The following is a 20613-nucleotide window of genomic DNA, read 5'->3' as shown; positions in this document are numbered from 1 at the left end:
ACAAATCATTGGTAAAGCGTTCCTAACTTAGTAAATCATCTGTAAGTCTTCAAAGGTCACTTACTGTCACGGGCACACGGCTCTGTCACGAACACACGGCTGAGGACCCAAATGCACAGCGCACTCTCGGATTGGGTGAATTAGAGCAGGGTTTATTGCGTCAACGTCATACAGTCCAGGTCATACACAGGATATCTCAGCGTAAGGTACAGATGAGGAGCGGGCGAAATCAGGTCCAGGAGGCAGCAGTGGTTCGGTACACGGGGAGACTCAGCAACGGTACAGATAAGGGCTAGACAAACTCACTGGTCAGACGGTCGGGCATATGTCACAATCCAGGCGAAAGTACCGAGGAGGATCAGGCAGCAATTGGCGATCAAAAGCAGGCAAGACCAACAACACGAAACAACCAGACTGGAACGCTGGATAGTGGTGCTATGACCCAACAATCTGGAGAGTTACAAGGGTGAGAGGTGGATCTTAAATACAAGGTGGACTAATTGCAGATGATGTGCAGGTGTGGATAATGAGGACCGGTACTGACAGGGAACAGCTGTGACATCGGGTAAACAGGAAGTAAAGCAAGAACAGAAACAGAAACCGGGAGTGCTACCAAAATAAAACCGGAAATGAAAACTGGATACAAAACATGACATTGATGACAACCTGAGTCCTTAGGTCCTGAACCGGATCGTGACACTTACAAACCTTTTTGCATAACCCCGATCTAAAGTGTGAACTATTCATTCTTTGTAAATGTGTTTCAAATCATTGGTAGATCTAGCCTAATTTTATAAACCATCTTCAAGTCACATACAAACATTTTTGCATCCCCCTAATCTAAAGTGTGAACCACTATCATCATTTTCTGAAGTAAGGGAAAAGTCAGCAGTTAAGTTGCTTCACAGTCAAACACCAATAATAAACAATAATGTCCAAATATGATAAACAATGTCTTAGAATAAGCATTTATTGCAACAATATGCAAACAAACATCACATTGTTCACACTAACAAGTGTTACTACTATTTCTGCAAATATGAAAAAAAAATCTACTGTAGTAACATAACAGGTCTGCCGTTTTTGAAAAATCAACATAACCAAACCAAAACTCCTTACCACAGCAAAACATGGTAACATGAATGCCTGTCTGCTAAGTGGAGACATTACCAGTGTTTGTTTTTCTTTAACGCCTGCTTTATGCGATTCCCCACACGTAATTTTACCATTCTCCTGACTATGGGAAGAAGCCTTCCATTTCTTTTTATATCGTCAACTTTTAATTAAAGTGCAGGGTCACTGCTCAGTGCATCTGAACACTTACAGACAAAATTAACTTAAACTGTGTCCTCTGGAGAAGCTTTGTATGACTTCATCACATTTTTTGGGTGACACAATGGCAAGCTTGGCGATTGCAGCACTAGCAACCACTGTGTTCCTATCTAGTGCAACAGCTTTGTAGGAAGACCTCAAGTTCTTCCCTCTCCTGAATACCTGCAAGTTCCTCTTGTACCTTTTCACAATCTGCTGCAGATTTATGAAGTGTAAGGAGAAACAATAATGAAATGAAACAAAAGCAGGCAATATTTGACACAGGTCCTAAGGAATGGGACACTTAAACAAACACTTGTTTTAATGTAGACTGAGCTAGATTTTTTACTTTCAATGCAATTTTTGCTAAGCTGCCATACCATCAGATTTTTTTCACTGGGTCATCAGTATCATTGGCATGAAATGTATTTAGATCTTATTCTTACCCCTTTTTACGTCTGTCTTTCTCTTCCGTTTTATGCTTTTCCTTTTTCTGAGTTAATCTGTTGGTCTGAGTTTCTTAAGACATCTTCATCTGTCCGAGCACATTTTTTCTTCTTGTCTAATGAGACAAAAAAAAAACAGTAACAACGTGACAGATCCATAATATAGTTTCATTGGAAGAGATATTGCATGTTGTATAAATATAAATGTTGCAACAGTTTGCACAAATGTTGCACAGAAAAGCTACTGCATATTGTATAAATATTTAAACATCGCAGAGTTTGCACAAATATTAATCAGAGAAGATTACTACGTAAACTACTGATGGAGTGGGTGATTTAACAGTTGTTATTGTATAGTCTGATGGCATGGCTTTTACATTTTGACAGCAGTTTTAACAAGGAGTCTCTTTCTTTTGTCAATTTAGAAAAAAAAAGATCTTTTTTTTCTTTGCTTTAACAAGCTGTGTGTGACAGTTTCTTGCATTCTGCACAGTTGTTGGAGATGTTAAAATCCTGGAATGATACAGAAATTATTTCTCCCATAGCCCCAAATACAAAACATAGCATGTTGCAAACTCTTAACACACAACGGCAGGTATGCCAAAGTCAAATACACAGAGGGCCAAAAAAAAAAAAAAATTGGCTATAATCCGAGGGCCGGACTGGTTCAATGTTTATTAAAACATATTGAAATGATTGCACGTAGCCTATTGTACCAAGACCTACAGTAACACTGTATTATTTAATGATTAAATTAATAATCAAATATTTTTTATGGCTCTGTCAGTAAGTTAAAGGGAAAACATTTTTCAGCAGGCACACAGACAAGAACAAACTGCCTTCAAAGACAAAATATGTTCCTTATATCAAAATAAATGCATAAATGAAACTGCATGCATTATGAACTGAAAATGCTATACTATGCTGCTCTATTATCCTAAATTACTGCTTCAAATAGTAAAATGAGAAAATATAGAATAAATCAAATCAGTTGTATTCTTTCTCATGGCTCTTATCTGCATCTTCCCCTGAGTCCATTAACTGAAAAATAATATAAATAAATAAATAAAATAAAATAAAATGCAAAAATATATTGCACACAGAGAAAACAATACTTCCTTCAAAGAAAAATCACATGTCTTGTAGAAACAAATGTATTAAAAAATGAATTAAAAACTAAAAATACGTTAATGCTCTGTGATGCTCACTTGTCTAAGGATGAGCCTGATACTTGGTGGTGTCTCATCTTTTGTACAAGTTCATCAATGTTCGGGGTACGGCTCTGAGCTGAGGAAATCCTCAGGATTGAGTGGAGGTGCTGATCAGTAAGACGGCTCCTGTGTGATGTTTTGTTTAGCTTCATCAAAGAGAACAGTCGTTTGCACAGGTATGTGCTGCCAAACATAGAGAGCGTCTGAGCAGCTTGGATGCGCAGCTCGGCCCTTGTGTCGGGGATGAAACGTGCAAACTCAGCAGCACCCACTTTCTCATACTTTTCCTTCAGTGTGTCACTGCACTGAAGCTCAATCAACTCCATTTGTAGGTTTGGTGGTGCGCTTTCCACGTCAACTGCAAAAGGATTGCCGAGCAGTTGAAACCTGCATTTTTGGGCTTTAAAGTCAGCAAATCGGCGTCGGAAGTCGGCGGCCAGTATGTTGAGTTTGTCAGCAAACTGTGCACTCGGGAACACAGCCGTAGAGAGCCTCTCTTTCATGGTCTGGCAACTGGGAAAGTGGCTCAAGTTTTCTTTACGCATCTGCGTCTCCCACAGACTCAGCTTGGTTTTAAACGCCTGCACTGTACTGTACATATCAGAGATGACACGCCCCCGTCCCTGCAGCTGCAGGTTCATCACATTCAGATGACTCGTGATGTCGCACTGAAATGCCATTTCACACAGAAAAGTTTCATCTCGCAGCTCTGTTGTGTCTTTCCCTTTGCTTTCCATGAACAGACAGATCTCCTCACGCAGCTCGAAACATCTTTGTAGCACCTTTCCCTGGCTTAGCCATAGCACCTCTGTGTGATAGGGCAAGTCACCATACTCTGTATCTAACTCGCCCAGAAATGCCTTGAACTGGCGGTGATTTAAACCTCTTGCTCTGATGAAGTTAACTGCCCGCGTTATGGTGCTCATTACATGTTCCATTTTCAAGGCTTTGCCACACAACGACTCCTGGTGTATTATGCAGTGATAAGCTGTCAGCTCACCTGTGACGTTTTCCTTACGCATCCTCTCACGCATCCTTGCCACCAGTCCACTCCTGTGCCCACACATCGCGGGTGCTCCGTGTTTTTCCCAAGGCAGGCCCATCTCATTTACACATCTGGATACCTCTTCATACAGATCTTGTCCTGTAGTTGTGCCATGCATAGGACGTAATGCCAAAAGCTCTTCTGTTATGCTCAGCTGGGCAATGTCAGATGTGTCGGTGCTCTCATCCACAGCAAGGGAATATGCGATGAAATCTTTTCCCTTTCAGGCTCACGTTTGAAAATAGTTGCCTTTTGTCTGGGCACACTGCGTCACAAACTTTAAGCATATAGTTTTTGATAAACTCTCCCTCTGTAAATGGCCGGGCGGATTTTGCGACCTCTTCTGCCATAATAAAACTCACCTTGACAGCAGCTTCGCTTTGTGATTTTGCTTTTGTGAACAGAGTCTGCTGGGACCTAAGACCTCGTTTTAATTCTTCCACCTTCTGTAGCCTTTGTTCCGTGTCCATATTCTTGTCTTTGTCTGTGTGTTTCTTAGACGTTTCATGGTGCCTTCTTAGATTGTATTCTTTCATTACAACCAAACTTTCTCCACACAGAAGACACACAGGTTTGCCATTTACCTTAGTGAACATGTACTCTGCCTCCCTCCTAGCTTGAAACCCCCTGTTCTCAGCATCCACCTTCTGTTTAGCCATTTTTTGGGGAGGAGGTAGCTTAAAGTTGACATCTGCTCTGACTGCTGATGAATGATGAGGCCGAGGTCCGCTTGCTGCACTGCAGTGAGTTCGCGGGTTACCGTTGCATTGTGGGAAATGTAGTATTGATGCGTGCAAAACACCAGGGGGCTGCTACAGCCCGCAGGCCGGTTCTGATGCTAATCAAATATCATCCTGGGGGCCATAGATAATTCATTCGCGGGCCTTGACTTTGACATATGTGCACTACGGTTATTAATTAACGGCAAAATATTTTTGTGGAAGGCCACGTGCACAACAATGACACAGGTCTGTTTGCTACAAAGCACTTATGTACATAATGTCAGCAGTTAGCCTTAGGTTAGCTTGCTAGCAAAATTGCTACTTTAGCTTTATGTAATCTGTAAGTTGTAAACAACTAGCAGAGCTGGTCTGCCCAAGTCACTAATAAGGCCACCTACCTGTGCTGTTCTCAGCGTTGTCTCCTTTGTCCGTTGTTACAGCACTATCCTAGGTAAATATCCTTCTACTATCAGTAGCAAGTAGAACGTGTGCTGGTGCCGGATGCCCCAATAGCTGTTCCCGCTGCTTTTTCTTTTCCCGAGTGCCTATGCGCCACGATTGCCATGGTTATGCAGTGCTTGGGATCTAATTGGTTGAAATGGGATCCAGTGGCGCACTTTCCGATGTACTTCTGGGGAAGGACACTAAAAAAAACACAGGAAACTTATAAAGTGGCTGCAAAAGAAAAATGTACTTAAAAGGAAAATTAAGTGTGGTTCCTGTGGTCATAAAATGAGGTTGAAGCAGAGTAATTCCTTTGATTTAAATGGTAAGTAGCCAATGATGATTTGAGAAATATATGTATGTACTGTAGATATAACAAATGCAATACCCCCAGAGTGTAACTGTGGACAATATATATTACTGACTTAAATACTACACGTGATGGGTGTATGTTTAAATGCAAGACTAATATTAAATGATTAAATTTGCCTGCTTTTCAGTATACCTATATTTTGCAGGAGGTGTCAGCGAAACAGCCACTAAGGGAGACAAATAAGAAAGTCAATTACGCATGAATGAATTTTTAAGTCATTCCAAGGTTTCCCTTTTCAACTGGATGAGATTTGTGTACAGGCTAGTAATTATTTAAATTATGAACTTGGTGGTGACTGTCACATTAAAGGGGTCATATCATGCAAAATCTACTTTTTAGACATTTTGGAGCGTTCCTATGACTCTATAGGTCACATTTACACACACTGAGCACAGTAGAAGTGCATTTCCTCCTTTTTTTACATTTTGAGACTTTGAGACTATCCAATGAAGACAGACCTTGTCCTACTCTGAAACCGTGACCCCCTGTCGTCACAGATGCAGGAAGTCCTCCCTGCAAATCCTGAACCAACACCCCCACAATGATACCAAACCAAAACTGGACTTCCGCCATTTCCCCCCTTTCACTCAGCATGAACTGGCGAGCATGGCAGCCCCCAAGTCCTTCCATAGAAAGTGTTCAGTACTTGGGTGTTTTAACCAACACCCAAGCCTATTCACTTCACCAAGGGATCAACAAGTTAGGACTTTGTGGGTTACTTTCATTTTAAATGGAGCGGTGCCAATAACACTGCCTTAGCATTTATACGTATGTGCATTTCAAACAAGGGTACATACAATTTTTTTCTTGGCTCCTGTTGGAAAAAAAGGATCTATTCCTACAGTCTCTCATCCACTCACTGAAGTAAGTACATGCTTGATACTTACAATGTTCTAAAATGTTAGTTTGTCTGTTTAAAATGTAGTTACCCATGTGTGAGGCAAGCTAATAGCTATGCTAACAGCTACAGCCAGTCGACCGAGCCTTTGTCCCATTCAAATGTGCTCATGTGGGCTCCTGCAGCCACACACCTGTGTGGACGAAAGCTAAAATATACGTAAATATAGTATACTGTGTTAATTGATTATGCTAACTAAATACAGCGCTTACACGGTCCAATGTGTTTTTTATTAGGTCGTGCAGTGTATGTTAGTTTATCCATCTAGCTCTAACGTTGGTTTGAGAACAATGAAGACTACAATGAGAACAATGAAGAATCGGTAAAGCTGTGATTTTCTTGACTGGACAATATACTGGCTAACATTGTTTCATTGGCCAAATACATTCAATTAAAACCACATTTAACATATCATGTGATATGTTTAATGGGGGGAAATTAAAGAAGATCTGCAGTGTTTTTGTGCAAATAATTTACCATATTGTTTGTTATTGTATGGACAAAAATGTCTGTTATAAACGGTAATTCACATTCTATGGCTTTGGTGCTGAAATAGACAGTCGGGCCACAGACAGATTGTTTACGATTGTTTACAGATTGTTTACGACGTGTCTGTTCTGTGTAACCTGTGTCCTCGTTGCTGCGCTTTGACATTTCAATTCTCATCCTGTCTTTGCCACTAAAAAGTTTGATGTCATAAAAAAATGCTCATAGAAACAAAAGCCAGGAAATGGTTGTGTATATATATATACACATTTTTTTAAATATATTTTTATATATATAATGTAAGACTTGATTTGTGTAGATCATGCACAGACAAGATAATAAAACATTGTCAAAGCATCGACAAGGACAGCTAAGATAGTCTTCCTGCTACAAACAGGAGCAACCAGTGCAGCACTCTGAAGCTGGTCACCAATTAACATGGTTTTAAGTTGTTACAGAACACCAGTATTAGCAGTAGCATTACCATCTGGTGTCCTTAACGACAAACTGTTTGAATTTGGACCAGAGACAGTTTCAGAAATAATATGCTTCTGCACCACTCTTTCAGGCTGAGGTGTAACATTACACTCTTTCTGATTAAGAACTTCTCTGAGCAAGTCGGAAACTGTCTTCCGTCCTGCAGCCATAACATTCACAAACTACACATCCACCTGTAACGATATTCACGATATTGTTTTGCTTTAGTTGCCAGAGCTACAACTACATTTTAAGGCGTGTAGTACCATCTAGTGGGTAGCAGAGTGTAATATAGGGATTGTGTATGTGTTGGAGCATTTACATTAGTTCATCACTAGAGGAAGATGGTGATCTCCGTGATAGGAACTGGGCATCTGTGGGGCACACGGTAAAAGAAAAAAGAACCAAGATGGACACCATGTATGGAACGCTGCGATGCTGTTTCATTTCTAGTAAAGACACCCCCAGACTTAACTCGATACCTGAAGTGCTGTTGCTTATGTCTGAGTTAAGGAATAGCCAATCGCCAAACTGCCTCCGCCCTGTTTAACTTGATTGACAGACAAAGTCATTCTGCTGTAAAACGACATTATGAAATAAATACGGCACTGGGGAGAAGGGCATTATGCAATAAAAGCCAACTTTGGAAAAACTAAATTTGGAAATAAAAACTTCTGTATTTAAATAAAAAGGCAGATGTAATAATCTGTGTTATTATGAAAATAATCATTATGGAATAGATTTTCATAATAGTGAGCGTTCAATATTATTAATTTAATATTGAACACTTTACATAAACGAACAGTCTGTCTAATCCAATCAAATTGCATGCACCATCTCTTTCATGTTGCCGTATGTGCGAAGATGTTTACATTCTCACACCTGCAGCACTGGCATCTAAATATCAGGGAACACGGAGCGCTAAGTGAGACACAACTCATTACTGTTTAGCCGTCATACCACCAGAGGGCACTCATATCCGGTTGTTTGGTCCTAGTACTGTCTTTGTGTCATACCTGTTGTTACAGTATAGCCCCGATGTCACTTCCTGCTTTGTTCCATGTTGTAATTGGGTTAATCATGTTTACCTGTGTTTTTAGAGTGCCTTAATTAAGCCCTTTGTTGTGTCCAGTCATTTGTCGGTTTGTCGTTGGTGGTACATGGATGTTGATGTTTCCAGTCACTCCTAGTCATTTGTGGATTACTTCCCCTACCTCTGGTTGTCTATCCTGCTTGTAGCAATGCTCTGAGTTATTATTATCTTTGTTATCTTTGTTACTTTAGTTATTAATTAAACTATTTGCATCTATGTTTTTTTCCCGGGGTCGTTGCATTTGGGTTAGGGTCCTCTAATCCATTCTTGTTTGTAGGCCTTAGCAGCCTGTACGCTCATAGTGAGCGTTTTGAGTCCAGTTTGCCCCGATTTTGTAACACAACTCAACAACAACGTAAATGAAAGAGAAAACAAAGGATAACATAAATCATAACGCAAATGAGAATAGGAGAGAAACAATTTTTCCCATAACATATGCTGGATGTGTGAAAAGTAAATGGGTTTGTACTCTGCTAAGGGAGCACCCAAAAAGAGAGGAAGTCTTCTTAGCTCTTCGCATGCACACAAATATCTGGGGTTGTGCAGTGTACAGGACACAGGCAATTTCAGCTATGGATTAGCACAGGAATCAGCTGTACAGTTAGTCAATTAGCCTAGCTTGTCTCTCGCTCCTTACCCATGTGTGACATGCCTAGAAGGGCTGTTATGAGATTTACTTTAAACATTAAACAAAGACTTCAATTTTGCAACAGTTTTAAAGGTATAAACGTAAGGCAAATGTGAATATTTTAATACAAAATCTTGTGTCAATCATTGTATCTATAAGTAAGAGGACAAAGCTTCTCTGATTTAAAGAAATATCTAAACTTTTAATAAGATACTTAAAATATTGTTGTTGAACAAAAAGCTGCTATTTACAACAGATTGTAAGGTGCAACTCTGATTTAAATGTGAAGAGTGTAATTCATAAATCATTCATAAATCATTGCATAGCTGAAAGTGGTTGATTCAATACAATTATACCTAAATATGCCTACTGTATATAATAAAATCCAATAGTTAAAAAAGCTAAATGTCTACACATGCTCTGATTGGGAATCAACAGTGTAATGAACTCATTAGTAATATGCATAGAGCTGCACCGTTGTCATGGAGACACAGGCATGGATACATTGATCAGCTTAATTAGTTGTAGTGAGCTGATTTGTACCCCTGCTTAACAGGCTTGTTACAGCAAAACCAGGAGGGTTATCACAAAAATAACTTCACTTTATGAATCCTAAGACTTCCATGTGCCCCACTGCGGGACTATTAAAGGTTTTCTTATCTTATCTTATGTGCAACTGGTCTGAGTTTTACATTTTAAGAGTAAAAATTGTAGCCACAGTCAAATTGTTTGAAAATTCCTCAAAAACCATCCAACATTTAAACGGCTGTAAATCAGAAAGTATTAAAGATATTAAAAAGCTAAACAATAGATTAATAGTTGAACAGTTGAAGATTATTTTGTACTTTCATTAACTAGTCCCAATTACCCATTCAAAAGCAGTAACAGTGCTATTAAAGCTAAAGATTTGGATTGGTGCTTTTATTTTGAAAGGATTTGGAGGAGGTGTGTGTGCTTAATTAATAAAGAATCAAACTATGTAATAAACTCATCAGTAATATGCATAGAGCTGCTACACTGAGCATCAGGAGTTTGATCTGTCAGTCAAATTGTCACTGACATACACTGTTGTTATGGAGACGGTTCTCCAAAGGCAGGAACCTCCACAGACCAACTCAATCAGTTGTAGTGAAGCTGAATAGCACCCCTGCTTAACAGGCATGTTACAGCAAAACTATACAACAAAAGTAACTTAACTCTATGAATTTCAACGCTTCAATAAGCAACTGGTGTGAGGTTTGTTTGAGGAGTGACAATTGTGGCCACAGTCACCATTTAAAAGTGCCTATCTATCTGTGTTTCTGCCCAAAGGTCTCAAAGATAAGTACATTAGAATCTATGGGGGAGGAATTCTGGAACCCTCTGTGCTTTGAGGAAGATACAGACTAAGGTATAGGTCTGAGTGTAGGGACGCAAATTGGTTAGTAAAGATGACACAGTACTTTGAATTATGTTATTTTATTTTGGGGGACCTATCTTCAAGTCGGAAGTTCCGGCGGGCCGCGAGCAGTGACCAATCGGATAGCGGAAGTGGAAAGTGGAACAAAAAAAGGAAGGGCAGGAACGAGAGAGGAGACGCAGGTGGTGCGGAAAAAGGTAAACGGGAGTGCGAAACAAAGAGAGGACGGTTTTCCCTGCCATGCGAGCAACACTCGAGCGATTTCCCCGGAGCGCGTTCTAGTGTTTTCCTGTACTTGTGGTGAGCTGATGCAGTTGCAGTTGCAGCCAAGACTGAGCAAGGATTGTTGTTTCTTTGGACTGTGTGTCGCGACCGTTAATGGAGTGAGTAGAGACTGAACACTGATATATTTTTTAATTTTTTTAATTTTGTTTGTTTCCCTGGTAAGTCATGATCTGGTGTTTGTTGCAATTGTCCAGGTACTATGAAGAGCCTATTGATGCCCAATGTTAATATTGCTACTGCCATGTTGTCGGGAGAACCTTTGTTTGTTTATTTTGTAAGAATACTGTTTACATCCTCAAGATCCTCTGTGAGGCTATAAATTGGGTTATAAGGGTAGTGTACTGTGTGTATGGGTGAAGCTTGATTTTAAAGTACACCGACCTGAATGCAATATTTTATTTCTTTTAGTTTATTTTGGTTGCCAGAAAAGGGGGGGGGGGTCATTTGAATAAATGTTCCGTCCATTTGTTCACTCCAAAGTGACCACATTGTTTTGTCTATTGTTGGGTTGATTTACCCTGGAGTAGGGGCGTCCCACCTACCTAATTGGGTGTGGGGAGTGGGGGGGGGCGCATTCTTAAATAGTTGGACACGCATCACTCCAGGTAGCCATTGTGACAGTGGATGACATTCTAGAGCCCTCTATCCTGCACCCAGTGGCCCGCAGTCAGACTAGGTAGGAAACCACATTCCTATCCACATAGTGTATCAGGGACGATTTGACTGGAGTATTGCAGACCTACGTGTAGATCTGGCACTACTTCAGTCATCCAGGGTGACTATATATAAGTAACCCCCTACGCGGCGGAGGTGTACCCTCCGCTACATGAGGACTTAGCCAGACACATTATTAGAAAAAAAAAGTATGACTACGAACGAGTGAAAATATTACGTTGATAGAGTAAAAATTGTGGCTGTAATGACGAGCTAAACACACAAGGTCTGTCTTAAAGGAACGAGCGCTCGCACTCTAGCTGTGACATCACGCACTAAGCTTACGCAATACACACTAATGGAAAAGCTGAAAATTTAACAAAAAGCACCCGATATTTAAACGCTCACAAATCGAAAACTATAGAATAGTGTTGATTTACACAGAGAAGGTTGAAAGATGATAAACACTTTTGTGTTACAAACCAGGGTGACGGAGCCACATGCACAATGTGGACAAGACGTGAGATGATGATGATTTAATGAGGCTTTTAGTCACACAGGCGAGGCGAAGGTCAGTACACCGCTGGTAGGATTCAGGTACAGGCAAAGTTCAAACAATCCAAACAAGGTTTGTTGAAAGCAGGGTCCAAAACAAGAACAAAGGGAGCAGGCAGGGCAAGGTCAAAATAAGATCTAAAAATGATGGAATGCTGGCATGACACACAGACAATCTAGCAACTAGACAAGGTGAGTACTGGGAATTAAATACATGGATGTGATTATTGATAACTTGCAGGTGGTGACTAATGAGACCCGGAAGTAAAGCAGGAGCTAAACAAGACAAACCAAAACCGGAGGAGTATGCAAATAAAACAAGAAATGGCAACTGAAAGTCCAGGTGACACTTTTGAAGTTGAAATGACGTTTCTACGCCAAAGTATTACGATGCCAGACACTGATGAAAAGAGCCAAGTTGAATAATGATTCCCATAGACAACCATTATTAAAAAAAAAAAAAAGCATCAGTGCTTTTATTTTAAAAGGATATGAAGGAAGCATGTGCAGGCAATTGCTAAACAGTAAAATAGTCTATAATATAATAAACTAGTTAAAAACAGAAATATTGCTGCATATGAAGGCAATTGCTAAACAGTACAATAACCTTATTAACTAGTCAAAATAAAACAGGCAGATCTGGATTGGTGCTTTTACTTTGAAAACATTAAGAGTATGTGGGCGTACTACGTAAACTATAAAATAGTCTCATTAGTCACAATTACACACTCAAGGCACATATGAATTGCTGCTTTTATTCTGAAAGCATTTGGAGAAGGTGTTCATGCTTAATTTCTAAATTATGAAATAGTCTTATTAACCAGTCACAATTGCGCACTCAAAAGTACAAATAATGCTATTAGGCTAAAGACAGATTGGTGCTTTTATTTTGAAATTACTTGTATGTGCTTAACAAACAAAAAGCTGAAGGTTGCAATAGTTTCTGGGTCAGATCTCTGACAAAACCACCAGCTGGAGACCTTGTAGCCCATTTCAGCTGTGGATTCAGCAGCAGCACAGAAACTGGACCTAGTTTAACTGACGGAAAGGGAAGTAGAATAGACATCTGTAGCTTCTAAAGTACAAACAAAACAATTTAAATTGGTAAAAGACAGGACATTAGATAACACACATGTAATGTAATGTTGTTGTGCTGTAAATATGGTTTAACATAGTGATGGGAAGATTAAGCTTTATCAAGCATTGAAGCCTTTCATCCAATAGGTTCACTCCAACGCAAAGCTTCTTGAAGCTTCATTTGCTCTAGTAGGAAATCTACTCCTCCTCCTCTACTCGGCACACGCTTCGTAGCCTCGATACGGAACGTTACATCATTAGTTTAACATATCGTCTTTCTATTCTAATGATCGGTCTACGTTGAATAAAGTTTATTTAAAAAAACGAGCTGCCGGTTATCGCGAGACTCTGACGAGAACAACAAAACGCAATATGGCAGCTTCAGACAGAGACATGAACAAGAAGAAAATTAAAGAGGAAAAACAAGATTCGATTTTGATGGACCTGAGTCGTTTAAACGTCATAATCAAAGAGGACGGGGGCCACGAGTTTACCGACCAGGATCAGTACAGGCAGGAGGTAAAGGAGGAGAAGTTGGACCCGGACTTTGTAGATCAGCAGCACTGGAGCAGTGGGGTGAAGCAGGAGAACCAGGACTCGGATGTCATGGACTGTGACCAAAACTTTGTGAACGAGAACCACATCCAGAGCGACATCAAAGAGGAAACCCAAGATCCGGATATCAGCGACCACAACTACCACAGAGGTGGAATAAATAAGCAGAACCGGAACCAGGACTATCGGAGCTACGACTCCACGGGACCCGAAGATAAACAGGTCAGTGTTGATGCGTCACCTAGTAAATGATGAGGTCAGTATGTTTTAAATAGTAATTCAGATGGCGTATTTATAAAATGTTAACTAATCCATTAAATGTTTTCATTGAAGTTACTCAGTATGAAAAGACGAAGATACGCATCAGTTGACGATCAGATCAGTCACATTATCTGACTTTATTATAGTTTATATTTTCTTACTTTATTCAAAGCTGATCTGCTCAAACACGTGGCAGCTCTGCTGCAGAGGAAGCTCCTGGTTTGAGATTCAGGCCTCTTGTGTTGTCTGTTCTTGCATTGTTTTCTAAATGCTGCACCCATCCAATCAACAAAGTGACATGATGTAAGCTAAGTATTCATTCGCTGATTCACACTGAACAATAGCCATACACATGTAAACAGTGTGGACAAACATCTAGCTGGAGGGACAAAATTATGAGGTGCTTTATTATTTTATAAGCACACACGTTGCATATATGAATAAGAAAACCTGTAATTGTCCCACAATGGGAAAATTGCATCTCTCTAAACAGCACAAAGCACAATACAAAGAAAAATACAGCAACGAATAAACAACAACACTGTACATGTGAGTGGAGTGAGTATGGAGCTTTGAGATATTCAAACCGTGGATATTTCTGTTCCAAAATTTTGTGATCTCTCTGTTGTTGAAAGATGTTGCAGTTTGCGCACTAAATGTTCTCACTGATGAATCAATTGATTTCAAATTTTTTCAACACACACCCAAACAATTACTTTTGGGGCCCTTAGTACTCACACACCTTAATACTATAACAGGCGAAAATAGAATAGAAATAGAATTTCATGTGTCAGCCTACAGTGGGAAAGCGGCTGGATCTAGTGGAATACAATAAAAATGTCAGATATCACTACTTTTACACAACATAAGTTAATAGATGTAAATGTTAAATGTAAATGTTAAATGTAAATGTTAAATGATCAAACTGAATATTTAAGTAGACTCCATCCACTATGATCCTAGATCAGGACTCAAACACCTCAAACTGTACGCATAGCTCCACCCACATCTGACTCTGGATTGGTGGACGACAATACTGGAGAGAAACCTGAAGTCAAAGCAATCATGGCCGCCAGCTCCGACTCCCTTCCATTGGGGGAGATTGAACGGGCTGTAACGGCAGGTGTGCGGTCTGAGGCTCCGCTTCAAACTGCTGTTCTGTCGTAATGGGGAGTTAAGTAGGTTTAAATAGAATATTTCTGTGGCGCCGGTGGAGAATTAGTTGGCTAACTATACTACCTAGCCGAAGTTACATCCAGGCTATAAATAAAAGTTTCTAGGTCAGATGTGGGTTGGGTTTGCGCGCACTGTTTAAGGTGTTTGAGTTCGCGTCTCTGATCTGAGACCAGCGCTGTTTGAGGGTAGGGGTGGAGTCCACTTGCACATTCATGAATATTCAGTCTTGCACTCGGCGATCATTTAACATTTACATTTAAGATTTACATTTAGACTTTTGCACATTTAAATAAATGTGAGAAAACATGTTGTATCATTTAGTTAAATGTGATAAAACTAGTAATAGGTGCTCCTTTTTCATTTGGCACCGCACCCCAACCATGGGACCCATGAGAAAAAAATACCCACCATGAAAATGAAGGTTGGAGGCAAAAATCAAGGCAGCTCGGAGGGAAGTGAGCCAAATGACAGAGGCCCAGAGAGGTGCAATGAAAAGACCGATGCCCAAGAGGTACAGCCAGATGCCCATACCTGAAGCACTCGAAACTGCCAAGCAAAGGCTACAAACCTTGGCCAGCCGCCTAAAGAGATACACCAGAGATAACGAAGCCAGACGAATAAACCGGCTGTTCGCAACACAACCTGCGAAAGTGTACTCTAAATGGCAGGCTAATAACAGCAGAGCAGACCCACCAAGGCTGGAAACTGAACAGTACTGGAAAAATATATATGGGAGAGGGAGGCATCACACAACAGTGATGCACAGTGGCTGGTGGATCTAAGGGGAAGACCACAGCAACCTCCTTGAACAGAATCCAGTGACTATCACAGTGGCAGACATCCAACAAAGAGTCTCAGGTATGAAAAACTGGACAGCACCCGGCCCTGACATGATCCACACCTACTGGCTAAAGAAGCTCACTGCAATCCATAAGCGCCTGGCAGCACAAATGAACCAGCTGCTAAGGGATGGGACACACCCTGAATGGCTAAGTGAAGGGCGAACAATCTTGATAATGAAGGATCTCTCAAAGGGTACAGTCCCATCTAATAACCTATCTCTCCACAACATGGAAGCTCATGTCAGGCATTATCGCAGCCAAGATAAGTGGGCACATGGGTCAATACATGAGCGAAGCACAGAAGGGCATTGGTAAGGATACCAGAGGAGCCAAACACCAACTCCTGGTAGACAGAACAGTCGCCCAAGACGGCAGAGTGCGACACACCAACCTGTGCACATCCTGGATTGACTACAAGAAAGCCTATGATTCAATGCCATACACATGGATCACTGAATGCTTGAAGCTGTACAACATCAATAGAACTGTAAGGGCCTTCATTGCAAACTCGATGAGGTTGTGGAGAACCACCCTTGAAGCCAATGGGAAGCCACTTGCCCAAGTATCCATCAAATATGGCATATACCAAGGACATGCACTGTCCCCACTGCTGTTCTGCATAGGTCTGAACCCCCTCAGCCAAATAATAAACAAGACTGGCTACAGATACCGACTCCGGAATGGGGCCACTGTAAGTCATTTCCTCTACATGGATGACATCAAGCTGTACGATGTAGAGTGAGCGAGACATCGACTCGCTGATCCACACCACCAGGATCGACCGGTTGGGCTGAGGGGATAGAGAAAAGCACAGCAACAACAACAAGCAACTATAGAGCACAGGCAGGATGGTTGGACCAGAGACTGGATACAGGCAGGATGGTTGGATCCGCAGCTGCCCATCACAGACACCAAACTTTGAGTTCAATGATACCTGTAGGTAAGGACAGAGAGAGAGAGAGAGAGAGGCACAACTACTGGAGAGAGAGAGAGAGAGAGAGAGAGCGAGAGAGAGCGAGAGAGAGAGAGAGAGAGAGAGAGAGAGAGAGAGAGAGAGAGGTTAATTAGTTAGAAAGAGACAAGGTTAATTAGTTAGAAAGAGACAAGGTTAATTAGTTAGAAAGAGACAAGGTTAATTAGTTAGAAAGAGACAAGGTTAATTAAGCATAGAACAATGATGGGAGGTTATTGGACAGAAGAGGTAGAAGGCAACATATATAGGTTATTGGACAGAAGAGGTAGAAGGCAACATATATAGGTTATTGGACAGAAGAGGTAGAAGGCAATATATATATATATATATATATATATATATATATATATATATATATATATATATATATATATATATAACTCCCTTCTCACCCCACGCGGGTGGTCTCATCCACTTTCCAAGCTCGGGTCCTCTACCAGAGGCCAGGAAGCTTGAGGGTTCTGCGCAGTATCCTTGCTGTTCCTAGGACTGCACTTTTCTGGACTGAGATTTCGGATGTTTTTCCAGAGATCTGTTGTAGCCATTCCTCCAATTTGGGGGTCACTGCCCCCAGTGCTCCAATCACCACAGGCACCACTGTGGCCTTCACCTTCCAAGCCTTCTCCAGTTCTTCTCTGTGCCCTTGGTATTTCTCTAGTTTCTCATGTTCCTTTTTCCTAATGTTGCCATCGCTTGGTATTGCCACATCCACCAATACGGCTTTCCTCTGTTCTTTGTCCACCACCACAATGTCTGGTTGGTTCGCCATTACCATTCTGTCTGTCTGTATCTGGAAGTCCCACAGGATCTTGGCTCACTCGTTCTCTACCACCTTGGGAGGTGTTTCCCACTTTGACCTTGGGGTTTCCAGTCCATACTCTGCGCAGATGTTCCTGTATACTATGCCAGCCACTTGGTTATGGCGTTCCATGTATGCTTTCCCTGCCAGCATCTTACACCCTGCAGTTATGTGCTGGACCGTCTCAGGGGCCTCTTTGCACAGTCTACACCTTGGGTCTTGTCTGGTGTGGTAGATCTGGGCCTCTATGGCTCTGGTGCTCAGGGCCTGCTCCTGTGCGGCCAGGATGAGTGCCTCTGTGCTGTCCTTCAGCCCAGCCCTTTCAAGCCATTGGTAGGATTTGTTGAGATTAGCCACTTCAGTTATGTTCCGGTGGTACATCCCGTGTAAGGGCTTGTCCTCCCATGATGGTCCCTCTTCCAGCATCTCATCCTCTGTTCTCCACTGCCTGAGACATTCACTCAGCACGTCATCTGTCGGGGCCTTATCCTTGATGTACTTATGGATCTTGGATGTTTCATCCCGGGTAGTGGCTCTCACGCTCACTAGTCCTCGGCCTCCTTCCTTGCGGCTAGCGTACAGTCTCAGGGTGCTGGATTTGGGGTGGAACCCTCCATGCATGGTGAGGAGCTTTCGTGTCTTAACATCTGTGGTCTGTATCTCTTCCTTTGGCCACCTTATTATTCCCGCAGGGTATCTGATCACTGGCAGGGCGTAGCTGTTTATTGCCCGGGATTTGTTCTTGCCATTGAGCTGGCTTCTTAGGACTTGCCTTACTCGTTGGAGGTATTTGGCTGTTGCCGCATTTCTTGTTGCCTGTTTAAGGTTGCCGTTTGCCTGTGGTATTCCAAGGTACTTGTAACTGTCCTCAATGTCTGCTATTGTTCCTTCTGGGAGTGAGACCCCTTCTGTGTGGATTACCTTGCCTCTCTTTGTCACCATCCTCCCACATTTCTCAAGCCCGAATGACATCCCGATGTCCGAGCTGTAGATCCTGGTGGTGTGGATCAGTGAGTCGATGTCTCGCTCACTCTTGGCGTACAGCTTGATGTCATCCATGTAGAGGAGGTGACTTATGGTGGCCCCGTTCCGGAGTCGGTATCCATAGCCAGTCTTGTTTATTATTTGGCTGAGGGGGTTCAGACCTATGCAGAACAGCAGTGGGGACAGTGCATCTCCTTGGTATATGCCACATTTGATGGATACTTGGGCAAGTGGCTTCCCATTGGCTTCAAGTGTGGTTTTCCACAACCTCATCAAGTTTGCAATGAAGGCCCTTAGAGTTATGTTGATGTTGTACAGCTCCAAGCATTCAGTGATCCATGTGTGTGGCATTGAGTCATAGGCTTTCTTGTAGTCGATCCAGGCTGTGCACAGGTTGGTGTGTCGCATTCTGCAGTCTTGGGCGACTGTTCTGTCTACCAGGAGTTGGTGTTTGGCTCCTCTGGTATCCTTACTAATGCCTTTCTGTTCTTCGCTCATGTATTGACCCATGTGCCCACTTATCTTAGCTGCGATGATGCCTGACATGAGCTTCCATGTTGTGGAGAGGCAGGTTATTGGCCGGTAGTTGGATGGGACTGCACCCTTTGAGGGATCCTTCATTATCAGGATCGTTCGCCCTTCGGTTAGCCATTCAGGGTGAGTCCCATCCCTTAGCAGCTGGTTCATTTGTGCTGCCAGGCGCTCGTGGATTGCAGTGAGCTTCTTTAGCCAGTAGGCGTGGATCATGTCAGGGCCAGGTGCTGTCCAGTTTTTCATACCTGAGACTCTTTGTTGGATGTCTGCCACTGTGATACTCACTGGATTCTGTTCAGGGAGGTTGCTGTGGTCTTCCCTCAGATCCACCAGCCACTGTGCATCTCTGTTGTGTGATGTCTCCCTCTCCCATATCCCTTTCCAGTTCTGTTCAGTTTCCAGCCTTGGTGGGTCTGCTCTGCTGTTATTACCCTGCCATTGAGAGTACACTTTCGCAGGTTGTGTTGCGAACAGCCGGTTTATTCGTCTGGCTTCGTTATCTCTGGTGTATCTCTTGAGGCGGGTGGCCAAGGCTTGTAGCCTTTGCTTGGCAGTTTCGAGTGCTTCAGGTATGGGCATCTGGCTGTACCTCTTGGGCATCGGTCTTTTCATTGCACCTCTCTGGGCCTCTGTCATTTGGCTCACTTCCCTCCGAGCTGCCTTGATTTTTGCCTCCAACCTTCATTTTCATGGTGGGTATTTTTTTCTCATGGGTCCCATGGTCGGGGTGCGGTGCCAAATGAAAAAGGAGCACCTATTACTAGTTTTATCACATTTAACTAAATGATACAACATGTTTTCTCACATTTATTTAAATGTGCAAAAGTCTAATTGTAAATCTTAAATGTAAATGTTAAATGATCGCCGAGTGCAAGACTGAATATTCATGAATGTGCAAGTAGACTCCACCCCTACCCTCAAACAGCGCTGGTCTCAGATCAGAGACGCGAACTCAAACACCTTAAACAGTGCGCGCAAACCCAACCCACATCTGACCTAGAAACTTTTGTTTATAGCGTGGATGTAACTTCGGCTAGGTAGTATAGTTAGCCAACTAATTCTCCACCGGCGCCACAGAAATATTCTATTTAAACCTACTTAACTCCCCATTAATGGTGTTTACGACAGAACAGCAGTATAACAGCAGTGGGTATTGTTTCTCATGGCTCCCATGGTTGCTCTTGCTCTTATAGCCAAGCACCTCTAGGATGTTTATATATATATATATATATATATATATATATATATATATATATATATATATATATATATATATATATATATATATATATATATATATATATATATATATATAATAACACATGAGGGCGCTCTGGGAGCTCGTGCGAAGTGTCTTGCTCAAGGACATACCTAATGCCGAGGCG

General features: G+C 41.8%; 2 protein-coding genes across 3 annotated transcripts in view; one reads left to right on the top strand and one right to left on the bottom strand.

The window, feature by feature from the left end:
* Positions 1-20613, top strand: part of LOC114861876 (zinc finger protein 239-like) — a 54487-nt gene that overhangs the window by 28300 nt on the left and 5574 nt on the right. The window contains exon 1 of one of the 2 annotated variants that reach the window (XM_029161543.3): positions 13059-13881. The exons of the other annotated variant lie outside the window; for it this stretch is intronic. Within the exon in view, the coding sequence (XP_029017376.1) occupies positions 13477-13881 (405 nt within the window). The 5' untranslated portion in view covers positions 13059-13476. Of the gene's footprint in view, positions 1-13058; positions 13882-20613 lie in introns of those variants that run through there. 2 annotated transcript variants of the gene reach the window in all.
* LOC129604670 (general transcription factor II-I repeat domain-containing protein 2-like) lies at positions 147-5110 on the bottom strand. Its single transcript, XM_055512053.1, is given in 3 exon segments — positions 147-1527; positions 1758-4237; positions 4239-5110. Coding segments are annotated over 2 exon segments (1710 nt in total). The 5' UTR covers positions 4673-5110; the 3' UTR covers positions 147-1527; positions 1758-2961.

Source organism: Betta splendens, chromosome 9 (assembly GCF_900634795.4).
Source record: "Betta splendens chromosome 9, fBetSpl5.4, whole genome shotgun sequence".
Taxonomy (NCBI): domain Eukaryota; kingdom Metazoa; phylum Chordata; class Actinopteri; order Anabantiformes; family Osphronemidae; genus Betta; species Betta splendens.
Note: the sequence above shows the minus strand (reverse complement) of the source record. Positions and strands in the feature narration are given on the sequence as shown.